This window comes from Zeus faber (assembly GCF_960531495.2).
Source record: "Zeus faber genome assembly, chromosome: 6".
NCBI classification, from domain to species: domain Eukaryota; kingdom Metazoa; phylum Chordata; class Actinopteri; order Zeiformes; family Zeidae; genus Zeus; species Zeus faber.
In genome coordinates, this window is record NC_137201.1 from 1982399 (window position 1) to 2000116 (window position 17718).

Below are 17718 nucleotides of genomic sequence, written 5' to 3' on the forward strand. Positions count from 1 at the left end.
TGAGCAGCTTCAAGTACCTGGCAGTCCACATCACGGAGGACTTACCATGGTCTATATATACAGACACTCTGGTGGGAAAGGCAAGGCAGCGTCTTTACCACCTCAGGCAGCTGAAGAAATTCTGAATCTCGGTGAGGATCCTTAAGTCCTTCTACTCTGGAGCAGTGCAGAGCATCCTAACAGGCAACATCACTGCCTGGTTTGGGAACTGTACTGCTCAAGACAGACAGGCCCTGCAGAGGTTGGTACGTTCAGCCAAACATACCTCTGGAACTACGCTCCCCTCCCTGCTGGACTTATACACCAGGAGGTGTAGTAGCAGAGTCCGCAGGATGAAGGATCCTCACCACCCCAACAACGGACATTTCCAGCTGTTGTTGTCGGGCAAGCGCCTCCGCAGTCACGCAGTGAAGACAGAGACTGAGACAGAGTTTTTTCCTGCAAGCCATAAGGACTGTCAATGCTGAACTCACCAGGGGCCCTCACTGAGACACATACATAGGCCCCACTGCCTTACTGTACTGTATGTAGCATACTGTACTGCATACTGTATAACTGTACTGGGTTCACAAGATACTGTGCTGTATTTCTGATATGTTTGGTGCCGTAATGTTGTATACTGCACTGTATATTCATTTTATTCTATTTACAAATTGAATTGCATTTTAGAAATCAGTTAGTTTAGTTAGTTAGTAAATTAGTTAGCTATTGTGCCAGATTAGCTATTGACCAGTTAGTACTTATTGTGTATAATCTGCGTTGCAATGTAATGTCACTACATAAACTGTATGTATGCTTGTATGTATATATATATATATATATATATATATATATATGTGACAAATAAACATCTTGAATCTTGAATACTTTTGAGTTACAGGTTTCATTATACTGAAACTTGGTGACAGTCCCATATTCTATTTTACTGGAACTCAGTGACCCTTCCATGTTGTATTTAAGTTTTTGGATCTCAGGGACAGTTTCATGTTCCATTATTTTTCCATAGTGAATAATGAACAATAATAATCACACAGTATCAACATCAGCAATCTCACTATTGTGGTAACGGAAAATTGCAGCGGTAGTCCATTTGTGCAGCTGTCAATGCAATGTATTTGTCAGTGACGTACAGCAGATATACCCAATGAGACCAAATGATAAGGAAATTGGATTTCTCCAATCATGGATATAAACTTCAAATGATAAGATTACAATGTAAAAGTGATTTCATAGTGAATGTTTTATCATGGACATACATTTTAATGAAAATCAGAATTAACCCATGTTCGGTAACTTTGTGAGATGATGCATTTCAAGGGTTATATCCTAATGATGTGATTATCCATATGATGTGATTAGCATCGATATGAGACAGCTACGGTGTGAATAACTGATTAAGTCCTTTAGTTGTAGTAACTCAAACGCCACAGAGACTCCCTATCACACCATTTGTGGTACACAAAATATTTCCCCAAGGTTGGCAGGTCTGGTGACCGCCCACTCTTTGAATGGCTCCCTTTCCGGAAGTGAATTTCCTATTCATTCACTCCTTTGACGTTTCACAAAATCCTTATACAAAGAGTTTTAAGCCTTGAACCAAGCAACCAACTATGAGATGAATCGTGACCAAAAAACATTTGATTCAGAGCAAAAAAAATGGGAAAACTGGAAAAAAAGGCAAAAGACTGTGTACATAATCATTAGAGTGAAGGAATTACTCACCCCATAAACCATTGCGAATGATGCCTTTCCAACGACTTGGTATCTTGCACCAAGATGTTAGCAGCAGATTATTTAAGTCCTGTAAGTTGCGAGGTGGGGCTCCCTTGGATCGGGCTTGTTTTTCCAGCACATCCCACAGATGCTTGATCGGATTGAGATCTGAGGAATTTGGAGGCCAAGTCAACACCTTGAACTTTATGTCATGTTCCTCAAACCATTCCTGAACAGTGTGGCGGGGCGCATTATCCTGCTGAAAGAGGCTACTGCCGTCAGAGAATATTGTTGCCATGAAGGGGTATACTTGGTCTGCAACAATGTTTAGGTAGGTGGTACATGTCAAAGTAACATCCACATGAATGCCAGGACCCAAGGTTTCCCAGCAGAACATTGCCCAGATCCTCACACTGCCTCCGGCGGCTTGCCTTCTTCCCTCAGCGCCAAGCTGCAATGCACTGTGTGTTTTGACACCTTTCTATTTTAGCCAGCATTAACTTTTTCAACTATTTCTGCTACAGTAGCTCTTCTGTAGGATTGGACCAGACAGGCTAGACACCCATGACCCTGTCGCTGGTTCACAGGTTGTCCTTCTGTGGACCACTTTTGGTAGCTACTAACTACTGTTTACTGGAAACACCCCATAAGACCTGCCGTCTTAGAGATGCTCTGACCCAGTCGTCTAACAATTAAGCCCTTGTCAAAGTTGCTCTGACCCGTTCGTTTGCTCATTTTTCCTTTTCCAACACATCATTTTAACAACTGACTGTTCACTTGTTGTCTAATATATCTTACCCCTTGACAGGTGCTATTGGAAAGAGATGAGCAATATTATTCACTTCACCTGTCAGTTGTTTTAATGTTGTGGCTGATCGCTGTAGAATGTTTCAGTTCAGTGGTAGTAGTAACTTACTAGCCGACAGTGACAGTCACGAGTGCGATAAACATTTCAATAGTAACAGTGAGATCAACCAATGAGATATGTCGCTGTTACACTTTAGGATTGTGGATAGTGTAGTACCCCATGACATTGCGAATAAAACATGTTTTTCTTAAAACAAGGTTGATATCATACAGACTTGTGGCTTCTATGGGACCATATACATAGTTTCCCAATCATAGCTCGTGGTCTACCTTGGATGGTTACGACTTTATGGCTAATAATCAAAATCCTATATTCAAAATATGAATGGGATTCACACTTTTGAGATCTGTTGACCTAATCGTCATTAACAAGACGAAGATAACCAAGATAACCTCATAATTGTCTGGTAAAGCCATTAAGTCATTTTATCACAAGGCCAGACTTTGCACTTTGTGTGTGTGTGTGTGTGTAAATGTGTTTTTGAAGGGGGTCGGGATCATTCAAGGGCCTTATTCAGCGACCTACTGATTACTTTGTACAGTAAAATAAACAGTGAGAGAAGACTCCACTGTCCAAAACAGATAGTGTTGTCACTCTTGGCCCAATCCCCAGAAACTAGGATGTGTTTAATCTAGTCTTTATACTCGTATCAAAGCAGGGTGTGTGTGTTTCTGTTGTCTATTTTGCATTTTCAATGGATTTAACAAGATCTACTGCAAAGTCCTATAATTGTCTAATTTGCATCTCTATATCCAGTATCTCCCTCTCTTTCTCTTTCATTCTCACTGCCCCTCTTTATATCTGGCACTCTCTTATTTATCTCTCTCTCTCTCAAACACATACACAGACACACATCCAGTTACACTTTGCTACACGTCGTTTTCATCTCAAAATCTTTCAGCTTTGCTTTTTGTAAAGAGCTGTGTGTTCATGTGTCTGTGTGTGTTGTTGTGTGTTAATGCATAAACCACTGTACTTCCGCATTGCATTTCACATACTTCATAGTGTACTCATAATCACTTTGATTTACTTTGACATGGCTAAGAAGACCTGTATGGTGGTGTGATGTGTAGTGGATGTCATAACATCCACATTCAGCTACAATCCCCTTGAAAAATAAAACCCAGTGTGGGGTTTTTTTCTTGGCCTGCTTAACGTGTCTTTTGTCCTCTTTAGGGAGTCCATCACGTGCTGTGTCCACCATGTCCCTGTCGGTTCGCCCGTCCAGGCGTGTCGTCTCCAGGTCCATCACTAGGAGCCAGAGCTTTGCTGGAGTCAACACCTACGATAAGCCATACAGGTATGCACGTACACACACATACTGTAGACTCACACACAGACATAAAAGCAATGGGCCTTAATCACAAACAGTGTACAGATCTGTGCTTAAATTGTGCGTACACCTTTTCCAAGTCAAAATCTGGAATTCACCAATACCACCTTACCTTTGTACGTATAATTGTGCGAACAAATTTAGAACTCTGTACTTCGTACGCACAAATCACCAAGTCCTCAGGTCAGAAAATGATCAATTATAATTTGTGAGAGCGTAGTTGGCTCTCACAAAATGCTAAGACCATCAATTAACACCTTTGTACCTGCAACTGGTTAACTTTAGACACTCTAGACACACTTTAGACACAGGTTGTAAAGGATTCACATCAATCTCCGAGCAGGTGTGACAATATTTAGCTTTTTAAGAGAATATTGAGGATATTGATATTAAGAGAGTTGAAAGGTAAATTACAAGTTCTAAATAGTCAAGTGCAACAAAAATACCTCATTTTCCTTTATTTTGATGTCCATTACATGCATTCCATATACAGTCCTTTCAAACTCCTCCTCCCCATTGTTTGCCCGGGTAGTTTTGTTGGCAGTTGCTCATCGCTGATCTATTTCACATTACATTACTTTTCCCCTCCTTTTTTTAAAAAAAAGCTTGAAAATATCTAGACATCTGCAACAGCTCAAAGCCCATCGCTGACCCGTTCAGACTTAACAGTCAGTGGTGATGTGAGCACTCGCAACGATGAGTCTCCAATGATTGTCGCCGATCTGCAGCAGCCAGCTCGGGGCAAAAGTTGTTTAGTCTGAGGCAATACCTGTAGAGAGAAATCCAAAAAAAACCTGCAGACATGCTGCATCTCTTCTGTCAGCTGGAGATTAGTTATGCATATTTAAATCCCTCCGTCTTCAAAGCTGAAACATATGAGTATATTGGACAATAAGTAAACCAGTGGCTGTCATACCAAACATGTCAAATGATCTCCTTCTGGCTACTACTTTCAAAACAAGATGTCCGGGCACACGTTTCTGAGAAATGTTCTGTAATTGACATGTGAAATGATCCTGTAGATGAGTATAACATTAACAATGTCAATATTTGATTGTGATGAAGATTGGGATGACAGGAGCCATGACAACTGTATCAAGGTGCATTGTTCTGCCATTATTCCAGGAACCTATCAGTGTTCACCACTCCGGGTCTCACCAGAAAGCCTAGCAGGGCCAGCAGAATGTTCACTATTTCGACCAAGACCAACCCACTGCCCAAAATACCTCAGCCTGAAAGACTGGACGAAGTGTACGAGGCTCTGAAGAAGGGGCTACAGTGAGTCATTCTTAAACGGCTCAACACAAATCTTAACATGAACCTCCTTGTATAAACCAGTAATTAGGGATCTAAGCCCATAGGGCTGAAACCATATTGTTCTTGTTTTGTTTTTTGTTTTTTTCGTCATTTCTTTTAAATGAGAAAAGCCCAACTATTGATGTGTATGTTTGTGTAGATTATAGAAGGAGGTAGAACATTCCAGGCTCTGAAGGTCCTGCCATGGTTTGTGTACCATGTCATGCACTGATCCAGCTGATTTAGCTAGTTATTTGGATCACTGAGTTGTGCTAACTAGCAAAACCATGTTTTGCTAGTTGGACTCCATGGGAAATTATGCATATTTAATAGCATACTTTTACCATTTTAATTTTCATATGTGATTTTCCAATGACTTTACTTTGTATTGGATACAGGTCATACCTCCAAGTTCACCAGATGGAGTTAGATAGCCTCAGCAGACAGATCAAAGAGTCAAAGCGAAATTCTCGACTGGTGAGTTGTTGACATGTCTGCTCAATATATTTTGTTTTGTGAAGTCCACAATGATGTACAGTACCAGCAAAACTATGCAGTCTATGTAGACCTTTTTGCCATTGCTAGTTACCATTAGCATGCTTTAAAATCTTGTGGAAAAGGCATATCTAGTTGTTCGCATCTCGTACTACAAGACTATAAATGTCACCGTTGCCTGTCGTTTGTGGAAAGATAAGCGAAAATACTTTATGAATCCCCAAAGGGAAGTTCCAAGGTTGCAGCAGCAATGACATACTGTACATGACAAAACACACATAATTCACAAATCACACGTTATTTTTGAATCAATTACTATGTATATACAATATATACATATATACACATATATACATATATACATATATATACGTATATATATATATATATATATACACACACATACGCATACACATACACACTTAGTGGAAGTTAAATGTAAAGTAAAAATGTGCCTTGTGCATTGCCATTTAGAGGAGGGGTTTCTCTCCTGGCACAGAGGGGAGTCATTGTAGGTGGCGATTGCAGTGGGCAGGAATGGCCTCCTTACATGGTCCTTACAGGACCCTCACAGGAGGAGGTCCACTGAAGGGGAGGAGGTCCACTGAAGGGGCCTCTGGCTGAAGACACTTTGTTGTCTGAACAGTTGTGTAGGGGGTGTGCAGTGTTGTCCATTATGCTGAGCAGCTTATGCAACATCCTTCTCTCCACAACCAGCTCTAGGGGCTCCAGAGCAGTCCCCAGCACAGAGCCAGCCTTTTTTTATCAGTTTGAATGGATAATTTAGCCACATATGCCACACATATTTAGCCACATTTGTACTGAAACTACAATTTATATATACCATGGGGATTGGGCATTTATTTTCATTGTTTAGCATTTAGAAAAGCATTGCCAAAACTTAACCTTCCAACCAGCCAAGATAAATTCTTGTGTTTTCATTTCATGCTTTTCACAGTTTTTTTTTTCAGCTATGATGATTATGAACATAGTGTAGGCACATTTTTTAGGAATGAAATTTGAGAAGCAACCAGTGCCCTCAATTTTTTAATTTATGCACCCAAACCCTGTCCCCGTCACGTTGTATCATTGTTGTTGGTCTCGCATTGCAAGCTGCCAATGGAGATGACTGACTTCCTGTCGCAATTTTCGCAGTAACTGATGTGAATGTCCAGTAAACGGTGATAGACACCATTTACACAGGTTCACACAGCATTTCACATCATAGCTGTTGTTCAAACTTGGCATTTCTATGACGAATTTCATGCATGAGAGATGTTTGATGGCTTGGCGGTTTCCTCTCTATTTCAGGGCTTCCTGTATGAACTGGACAAGGTGAGTAAAGAACTAGTGCTGATGAGAGTTAGAAGACTGTAATAGACTAGATGCAGAACCTTTTTAGAAAAAGTCAGTTCAGTACTGCAACTCACTTTAAATCTCCTTTCACATGCAAAACGGTAAGATCATAATGTAGTCAGCCAGACTTAATATGTTTTACCTAAAAAAAAAAAAATGGTTGTAACCATGCAAATCACCTCTTTTGTCTATATCCGCGCAAACGTAAAGACTAGAAACAGGAAGTTTAACCCGCTTCCTACTGTAGCCAATGTTAACTTTGGATGTCCTGCGGAAAATGCAAAATGTAGTTTTAAATTGAACGTGTATTCAAAGTATGTTCAAAATACACGTGACAGATAAAGTTTCCTGTTTGTCGAAAAGGACATTTAATATGTTTATTTAAAACTTGTTGGACTGCATTTAAGCACAGTGAGAATCCGCAGCAGAGAAGTAGATTTCTCAATAGTAAAAGTTGTAATGAGAAGTTATTATGTTACAAACTGATATGAATGGTGGTGAACTTTAAGATGGGAGTGTTTTAGTAAGACTTGGGTAGACATTGAACCTATCCTTTAACTTTCATTGCTTTTGGAAATCAAGTCTCAAAAGTATACTGACTTGACTATGAAGCACTTAAAAACGACCAATCCAAGTATATAAAAAGTACTCCTTGGTTTGATGTAGTGTGTCAATTATCAATAAAGAGGCCATTTCAATAATGAAGTAGCTTCTAGCTAGCCAACTTGCTTTGTTGATTTTCAGCAACAGAGACTTTTCGACCTGCTACATATCTTAGCCAGAAGTATGTTTGTGAGACTGAATGCCAAAGCAATATACAGTAACTCAATTGAGAGAGAAATATCTCCACGCAGCATTCACATAAGCTATTGATAACAGTAAGATTCAGTATATGGACATCTATAGAGGTAGGCAACATATACAGTCAAATGTTCTGTCAGGTGTTTTCTCAATAAATTGTTACTTATTCTGAACTGCTATTTGTCTGTGCACCAACTCCTTACAGCAAGTCAAAGTGAATGAGAGATTCATAAGACGGCTAGAGTTCCACCTCAGCAAGGTAAGCACTTCACATCCTGGTCCTTGTAAAATAACATTTATGCTAAATGTAATTGGTGGTGACGTTTTCGAGCTGTGAAAAATGTATTCAATAAATAATGTATGTTTAGAGACATTTCATGGCAAAGCATACGGAAATTACTTGCTTGTCTGATGGGATGATGGTAAAAAATGTTGTGTTCCTTTGTGTGTTCCTTCCTGTCATGTAGCATTAGAGTTGCATTTCCCATACCCATACCCACTATTTTGAGTTATGCCATTGCACTGGTGCGCTGCCATGGTATTGGTGCATGCCAAGTTGAAACCACATCGTCCTTTCGCGAGAAGGCCTGGAGTATCGAGGCTCAATCATCTCTAACTTTTTAGATTGGACTTGGCTTGTATAAACAGAAATAACCCAGAAAAATTAACTATGGGAAATGTACCACCATTTACAAGGGACCCCCAAGATTGGTAAATAGATAGATTGTTTTTGCTAGGAAAATCAGCAACCAGCGATAAACATTTTTCACCAGATTTTACCAACACTAGCTTGCGTCAGTAATGGAGAGTGAAGCTGAACGTAGTAGAATCACTCAATAGACATGAGTCAAGCCAAAAGGCCATTGTCGCGCAGTCATACAGTGTGAAGATGACGCCATGGCCGGGGGGGGGGGGCGGTTAAAATGCCATGGGTAATGTGGCACGGATCACACGGTCCATTTTAATACATGATCTAAAATAGAAACACACAGTTTTTTTCATTTTGTTTGGAGAAATGGGTGGGAGATTTTGAGAAGTGGTGCAAATTGGCAGAGCTGAGACGTCACACTTATCTCTCTCTCTTTATCGCAGGAAGGGGGGGTCCAGACCCTGTCCCTTCCATAATTTCCACCCCTGGGTGAGTGGGCCTGCCAGCTTGGATAATCAGAGGTCCTGTTATGCAAAGGATCGTTTTAACAAGAGCTTGAAATGTCGAAATTTAGGTGTTAGAATCGGTTAACATGATGACTTTGGATTGCATACATTGCAGCAGGGAGAGCCGTATGAAAACCTTCAATGGTCTGTAGTCTGTTTAATTTCTACCCTTTATTTATATTTCCTTTCATTTCCACGTGCAGAGCACAGTGGACTCTCTGACTGCGTAAGATCTGTGTGTGTGCGTGTGTGATGTAAGCAGTTTCTCTGATGGTGAAACATTTTAAGCGTTGCACAACAGAACCACAGCTTGGAGAGAGAGAAACCGGCAACACAAGTGGGACCAAAGGCTAAAAATACCTTTGTGCGCTGCTGTGCAATTATAGAGCAAATGCTGCCAACAACATCTTGTACCCTCATTCGAACCCGCAGATCAGCACAAGTGTGCTTAGAACGTTGGAATCCTGGTTATTAACAAATAGCTAGGTTTACTGTTAATCAGCCCCCCTTGCATCAATTCCTGAATTTGTAGGATGCATTAAGTGCTGACATTTGACTTGACTTCCCAGTTGGGATGGTATATGGATCATGATATTGTGGCATGTCACCATTGCTGCTTGATTAAGCTAGCTAGGCCAGCAGTGACATGACATTGTATTCATTGCACACAATTGTTGTGGACAGTAGTAGTGCACAGACTGTGTGGACAGTTGTGTTTTTTTTATGTGGTTTGGTTTCCATGCAACCCCTTCCTACGATTGTTGAATGTAGTTATTCTAGCAAGATCACTCACTACTGATGTCTCTCAGGGACTCTTGATGCAACACTTGAAAGGATGAGTTGCTTGTTGTGGTACATGCCCATACTCGGCTCACTGATTAGTATAGTTATCATATCTGATCTTAAAAGACTTACCAAGATACTTGTCATGAAAATGACGCCATGTTTACTGCTCTCCTTTGTGCATTAATACTCATTTAAGCATCCAGGGGGAATACAAAATGACCCTCCTCTGGTTTTTCCTTTGGTCTCTTTATCTCAATACATTTTAGCTCCTTCAACAACGCTTGGTAGTGGCGATCCAAGATCTTAGGCTTGAACAGATGAGACGAACCATGCAAAGGACGTCACAAAGGGGCTCGGTGGTGGCGTCCCTTGCATGGTTGTTTAACACATTAAGGGAATTTCAGATTTCAGTGAAGTGTAATGTCTTGTCTTGGGTAAAATGCAAATTAACCAGTCATATTATAAAATGCTTTATCTGAAATTTAACACACATTCAACCAATCTCTACATTATATGGATTAGCTTGAATTTTCCTCCCCTTTCAGATACATTTTTTGCCCATTTTGCTGTATATATACACCATACTGGACTATGCTGCACTCCACTGTTCTATACGATACTGTAGTGTTGTACTGTTTATTTTACTTCACTATACCACTGGTTGCCAAACTTTTTATAAGGCCCCCTTGGTCGATTAAACTTGCTCTGAGGTCCTGTATTATACTGTACTGTCCTATACTACAATACTATAATACTATACACCGATCAGCCAAATCATTGAAACAACTTGCCTAATATTGTGCAGGTCCCCCTCGTGCCGCCAAAACAGCTCTGACCCATCGAGGCATTGACTCCTTAAGACCTCTGAAGGTGTCATGCGGTGTCTGGCACCAAGACGTTAGCAGCAGATCCATCAGGGAATACCATTGATATGAATGGGTGTACTTGGTCTGCAACAATGTTTAGGTAGGCGGTGTCAAAGTAGAATCCACATGAATGCCAGGACCAAAGGTTTCCCAGCAGAACATTGCCCAGAGCATCACACTGCCTCTGCCGGCTTGCCTTCTTCCCACAGTGCATCCTGGTGCCATCTCTTCCCCAGGTAAATGACACACACACAGACCCGGCCATCCACATGATCCACATGAGAAAACGTGATACGCAGCGAGCTGCAATGCACTGTGTTCTGACACCTTTATATCATAGCCCGCATTAACTTTTTCAGCAATTTGTGCTACACTAGCTCTTCTGACAAATCGGACCAGACGGCTAGCCTTCGCTCCCCACGCGCATCAATGAATGTGAACGCCCCTGACTGGTTTACCGATTATCCTTCCTTGGACCACTTTTGTTTACCATTGCATATCGGTAACACCCCACAAGATCTGCAGTTTTGGAGATGCTCTGACCCAGTCGTCAAGCCATCACAATTTGACCCTTGTCAGAGTCGCTCAGGTCCTTACACTTGCCAATTTTTCCTGCTTTCAACACATCAATTTCAAGAACTGACTATTCACTTGTTGCCTAATATATCCCATCCCTCAACAGGTGCCACTGAAATGAGAAGATCGATGTTTTTCACTTCACCTGTCAGTGGTTTTAATGTTGTGGCTGATCAGTGTATCATATGTTGCTGTACTATACCATACTGTACTATGTACTATGCCATAATAGAAGCTCTCAAATCCAACTTCAGCAGGACCTGTGGATGGCAGTACACGATTTTGGGTTGGTTTTGGACACCTCCCACACCCTAACCACTGCTAAAATGCCCCTTAGAAGTGAGGCCCAATTCGGTAAAAACAAAGCAAAAGTAGGGCTTCGTGTACAGATTTGTATGTGTCTGCATGTATTCATGCACGTATGTGAGAAACTCGGCCCTCCAAATCGAGTGTTTTTATTTCAAAATCAAAGTATATAAGTCAATGACTAAAAACAACAAACACACAAGGCCTTCAACATGTGTGAACTCACTCTTATTGTAACTGACATTTTGGACCAATATTCAATCTTTGCTACTCCAGAATGGACCCAAGAGTTAGTACCCAAAAAAAAGGGTACTTGTGTGTCCCCGTTATGATGTTCACTCTACGTTTTTGTATACTCGATGCACAAAATAAGTCATCTTCTTGTGTGCTTTGTGTTTTGTCCGCTGTCTCCCCTCATAAAGATCGAGGAGCTGTATGAGGCCTACTGCCGGCAGCGGAGGCTCCGCGATGGGGCAAACAAGATGGTTAAGGCCTTTAACGCCTCGCCCAGCAGCAAAGAGGCCAGGGAGAGCCTGTCAGAAGCCAACAAAGGATACAAGGAGTACACAGAGGTGAGGAGGGTTAGGGCGGGTGGTGTATACAGGGCATGGGGTTGGAAGAGGGGAGAAAGCAAATAGTGTCAGTGTTGAGAGACAATTTACGCCAACTTGTTTCTTTTTAAATGGAATAAGGGTCTTTTCAACTCAAGCAAATTCAGTGAGCTTGATGTATGACAGGTATAACTGATGAAAGTCATTGCGTGTGAGAGAGCATACATGTTTTTATATATACAGTATATGTGTGTGTGTGTGTGTGTGTGTGTGTGTGTGTGTGTGTGTGTGTGTGTGTGTGTGTGTGTGTGTGTGTGTGTGTGTGTGTGTGTGTGTGTGTGTGTCTGTGTGTGTGTATGTGCGTGTGTGTGTGTGTGTGTGTGTGTTTGTGTTGGGTGGGGATACATTGCAGACAACATATGAATATATGCATAACATATTCTCTATCTCCCCCTCTCTACATAACTGTCTCTCTCTCTCTCTCTCTCTCTCTCTCTCTCTCTCTCTCTCTCTCTCTCTCTCTCTCTCTCTCCCCCTCTCTTCTTTCTTTAGAACATGTGTGTACTGGAAAGCGAGTTGGAGAACCAGCTGGGAGAGTTTCATGTTAGGATGAAAGGTGGGAATGCACTGCAAAAAAATGTGAAATTTTCCTTCATAAGTTTAACCTAAGACAAAACAAGACGAAGGGTGGGTGACTAAGTTCTTCTTATGCTCTTCGATAAAAATCCCTTTTTTTTCTCTTCTTAAACTTTGTCCCCACCCAAAAAGCCAACCAAAGGGACTATCTTCCTTCATTTCATTCCCACATTCCTCTGCTCTTCTTGTGTAGTTTCACATTTGTTGTTCCGCTTGGGGCGGCTTTTGGTACAATTCCCTGGCTCATGTTCCAGAAGCATAGCACAGCTCTAGTACACTTCTAAAACAACGTACAAACAAAAGTTACATTTTGATACATTATCTTCCTGGTTTTGGTCGCAGTTCAGTGTTGGTGATCGCATGACTGGCACATGTTGCACCACAGGCCATCCCAGTATATGATGGATGTAACATGCTAGTGTGTCTTTATTGCGAGGCCTGCGTTCTGCTCTTGGCACTGTTGTGATTTATGATGGTGTTTTGTAACGTACACTGATTTTTGACTTTGTGTCTTGCAGGTCTGGCAGGATTTGCCAGGTTGTGCGCAGGGGACCAATATGAGGTCGGTCTCTCTTTCTCAAGTCAGTTTGTCTATTTCACATATAAACATCTATATGCACACATCAAAAATTTGGCCATAATATTCTTTGGTGAAGAGTGCATTGAGGTTCTTTTTGTTAAGGAAAACTGAAAATACAAGGAATAGAATATTACTAAAAAACATTTTCTAGAGATTTCTAAACCTTTTCTGTGGACTAAAGTTGAAATGAAACACATTGAAAGGTTATCAAATTGTATTGAAATGAAAATAATTATTGTTTTAATTTATTTTGTGTCTTTGTTCTTCATTAAAGTTTTTGCATTGATTTGCAGCAAAAGATGTCCCTGTCCAACAGCAGGGAATCAAATCCACTAGATGGCGCTTATGCCTGCTTGATCCAAATGAAAGTCCAAGGCAAAATAGGCAAAGGGATTTGGCATAATTCATATTGAATGCAACTGATTCACAGTTTGCATTTCACCAAAATGTATGATTATGTATTAGAATCAAATGAGAATTCCCCTCACAACTCAGAGCCAACTGACTCTTCTGACTCTAGTCCATTGTTCTGCATTACACCAGAATCAAACAAACCAAGAATCTGAATATTGAATAACTCTTTACTGAATTCTCACTTTCAGGGTGAAATGTGAGCTTTTTCTGATGAACAAGGGCTGCTATTCTGTGTGGAACTGATGAATTATTACATACATTACCTTGCAATTTGACCTTGAAACATGTGTATGTGTTTGCGTGTGCACATGTCTCTCTCAGATATTTATGAAGTACGGTCGCCAGAGATGGAAACTGAAGGGAAGGATGGAGATCAATGCCAAACAGGTCTGGGACAGCGAAGAGATGGTGTTTTTACCCCTCATTACAGAGTTCCTCTCTATTAAGGTGACTCTCTTTCTTTGGTGTCATTTTTTGTTATCAAAGACTGCTCGGCTACTTTCTACACCAAACAAAGAATTTGAGTTCTCGTGGTATGGCTGTGAGCCTGCAGGGGTTTCTAGACAAAGGTACAGGAAATTTGGGTTCCTTAGCTTCTCCCCTCCCCTGCAATTGGCTGGTTATTGGGAGAATTCATTCGCTGTTAAATTTGCAAAAAGGCAGGGGGCCGATGGTGGTTCCCAACTGGTCTAAGCTTTGTCACGACCCAAACATAATTTGAGATTTTAACTATTCTAATTCTAATCATTTTTCTCAAAACTAGTAGTGAAGTAGTCCACAATGATTTTGTTATATGCTAAGATGTAGAAAGGTTGAATGTAGGAAGTGACAATCTGATATTTTGATTAAATTTGACCTGGGTACATCATGATGTATGATGGATGGTGTGGGACGTTTGGGATATGAGGTCATGATATCCATGCACGGCAGTTGGAAATGGTGTTTCAAAATAAAAGGAAAATTCAGATTCACAAACAGTACAGATTAAAACTTCTTTAATTTGTATTTGTACTGATAGCTGGTTAAATCCGGGTATCCAAATCAGAGAATACCCCGAATACAAAATCTGATACCGCTATATTATTATTTGGATTAAATGGATTTCATGGATAACATGCAAGTCATGCTCTTTTGAGGGTCTAAATCTAAATTTATAAATCTATACTGTTCCGTATTCAACAAAGCATCAGATTGCTGCTCTGTATCGGACAATACTTGATGTTTAGGACACAGGAATCAGTATCAGAGCAAATTTGATGTTTCCCTTCCTAAATGGCGATATTAAACTTGTTACATGAAGTTGAAGGAATTACTATTTCATTATGCAGGTCTTTACTTGAAGGGTTGCATGCTTTACATTTTTAAACGTTGTTTAAGGTGTGTTGAGGTGAGAGAGATGGGGGTTTCTACGGTTACTGGTTTGAAACGGTTTGGGGAATCCCAGTAAGAGGGTAATGAGCAAATCTAAACAGTACAAATCGTACTGAGGAACTTCTTTGCGGGAGCACTTGGATATGTTCTCCCAGGGACTCTTTTTTAAATGCAGAATGTGTCAACTTACAGTATAGAAGTTTATTCGCAGATAAACGGTCTCATTCTCAATGTTCTGCTTTTCTGGTGTCCTCTAGGTGACAGAGCTGAAAAGCTTGGCCAATCATGTGGTGGTAGGGAGTGTGTCGTGCGAGACCAAAGACTTGTTTGCGGCACTTCCCCAGACCGTGGCCGTGGATATTAACGACCTGGGGACGATCAAACTCAGCCTCGAGGTCACATGGAGGTGAGTCCTGCCCCATCTGCCATTTGTTCAGTTGGTCTTTCATTGAAATGATATCCTTCTACAGTGGTGAACATCTCCTGTGTTGTAGCTGCATCAAGCAATATTTCTGTTAGTGAATTGAATCATAAGACTTCCTCTAATGAGAAAGATTGCTAAATTCTGCCAATGGCCCCGAGAATAATCTCCTCAGTCTACTGTGACGTGATTTTCGGCTAACTGTTTTGACGGTTCATCAGAGCTAACTGAGATTGTACGGCTACCCGTTTAGCTCAAAATAGGGGAGAGCCTGTGAGTAAGTAAAGGAGTGGATGGTGAAGAGACTTCTGCACACATTCAATTCGATTAAAGGACATTTGACAGAAAAGTTGCTTCATTAAACAAGCATATCTTCATTTCAGGTTGTTTTTTTTATGTTTTGACAACTTCCATTTGTTCTTCTATGCACGGGTCACTCTACATGGGTGTGAGAATCTTGTTCTTTTTTGGTGAAGAGAATCTAACATCTGATGTACCAAAAATGATTTATAGTTTTTACAAGGCCAACACAGAGGTTGGTCTTGTTTTGCTCGTGCTATTCGCTTATGCAGTTGATTGATTGAGTTACTACTAGTAACTATTAGTTAATATTTAGTTACTCATCTACCCTTTTAGTTAACTGTGAACTAAACGCCATTCTCCGCTCCCTCTCTGAATGTCCTCTCCTCTGATCACGTCCCTTCAACAGTCCATTTGATAAGGACGACCAGACCTCTGCAGCAAGTACTGTCAACAAAGCCCCCACTGTCAACAAGAGGTTCTCCACGGTCTTCAACCAGAGCCCGCCTGACACGCCATCACTACGGGAACAGGCATTCTATGTGAGTCCTTGTGCAACCAACAGAAAAGCCCTTCCACATGTAAAGTATACGGCACATACGTTTTATTACAGCAGAGCTACCCAACAGTCTAGATGTAGCTTTGAGACATGCCATGAAATCATACTAGGCCATTTGAAGGAGCAGTGAGATATAATCTTTTTCAGCAAGCATCCTGTTGCTTACATTTTGGAAGTTTTGTTGATATTTCTTCCTTTCTAAACCATGTAGATAAAAGCAGACATGCGTCTTCAATCCTCTTAAAGCCATAAGGACGTTTTGGTTTTTTGACTGGATCCATAGACTTGCATTGCTTTTGCAAACTATGTATTAGGTTGTCTGTAAAATGACCAGTTATCGACCCCGTTTGTCATGTAAGTGGGGTGAAGTGGCCTGTACATGGCATAGATATTAAGCACACCATAATGACATTATTATCGAGCACAAACCCTTCCTTTCTCTGTCGTGTTTGCCCCCTTCATCCTAATGCACTCTGACTCTGCTAATGAGCAGTCCCTGCCGCGAAGCCTCCCTAGCAGGCAGCGCTGGGCTCTGCTGGACGTGTTCACAGACACTCTGGGCCATAGTTGCTCCTGTAGCGACAACTCCCCGGCGAGGCCATCCACTGCAGTAAGTTATGAGGGAAAGGGAAAACAGAACACAGATCCCCTCTACCCTTTCCCCTAGAGGTTGTAGTAGTATGGAACTCTCCACTGTATAGAACCACTTAGAAACAATAGAGCACACTCCAAAAACCTACTTAGAACCACCTACTGTTAGAGTGTATGTTTGAGTAGAACCCTCAAGACCTCTTAAGGTCACATGACTTAGAACTAACATTAGAAAAGTCATATCCAGTCAAAGCTACTATTGCATGGCAACTATCGAGTAGCTAATATAGTGATTTTGTGATTCTTGGAGAAATTTGTACTTCACATTGACTGGTCAGTCAATTGACTTGAATGGCACAAAATAAAACTGCAAGCCACATTAAGAGACTTAATCTTGTGTGGGTATTCTGTGAGATTGAATATCTCTATCGGTGTCAAGTTCAAAAGCTGTGGACTCACAAATCTAGAGATTGTTTATTAATGTGTGCTGACAATTATTGACACAAAATAAATGGGCAACTTTGTGCGAGCCAGTCAGCCAGTCAGAACCACCAGAAAGTGCTTTTTCCTTCCGTCCAATCTGTCCAACCATCACTTTTAGGTGCACTTGAATAGACATGCACATACATTGTTTGCTTTATAATTTGGAGTTTTTAGTTTTTGCAAAGAAAAATACATTTTTTCCATACACATCTGTGTCCCTAGTAAATCCCTAAAGCAATTCATGTTCATGACAAAATGTCT

The 17718-nt window shown here is 40.9% G+C and overlaps 1 protein-coding gene across 2 annotated transcripts in view; it reads left to right on the forward strand.

Annotated features, from left to right (window-relative positions):
- Nucleotides 1–17718, forward strand: part of ripor1 (RHO family interacting cell polarization regulator 1) — a 62158-nt gene that overhangs the window by 11076 nt on the left and 33364 nt on the right. Inside the window, exons 2-12 of one of the 2 annotated variants that reach the window (XM_080003055.1) lie at nt 3758–3881; nt 5040–5192; nt 5609–5687; nt 7017–7040; nt 8068–8121; nt 11974–12123; nt 12655–12718; nt 13257–13300; nt 14054–14179; nt 15361–15509; nt 16234–16366. In XM_080003055.1, the coding sequence (XP_079859181.1) occupies nt 3758–3881; nt 5040–5192; nt 5609–5687; nt 7017–7040; nt 8068–8121; nt 11974–12123; nt 12655–12718; nt 13257–13300; nt 14054–14179; nt 15361–15509; nt 16234–16366 (1100 nt within the window). The remainder of the gene's footprint in view (nt 1–3757; nt 3882–5039; nt 5193–5608; nt 5688–7016; nt 7041–8067; nt 8122–11973; nt 12124–12654; nt 12719–13256; nt 13301–14053; nt 14180–15360; nt 15510–16233; nt 16367–17718) is intronic. The other variant, XM_080003056.1, reaches the window with a different exon arrangement.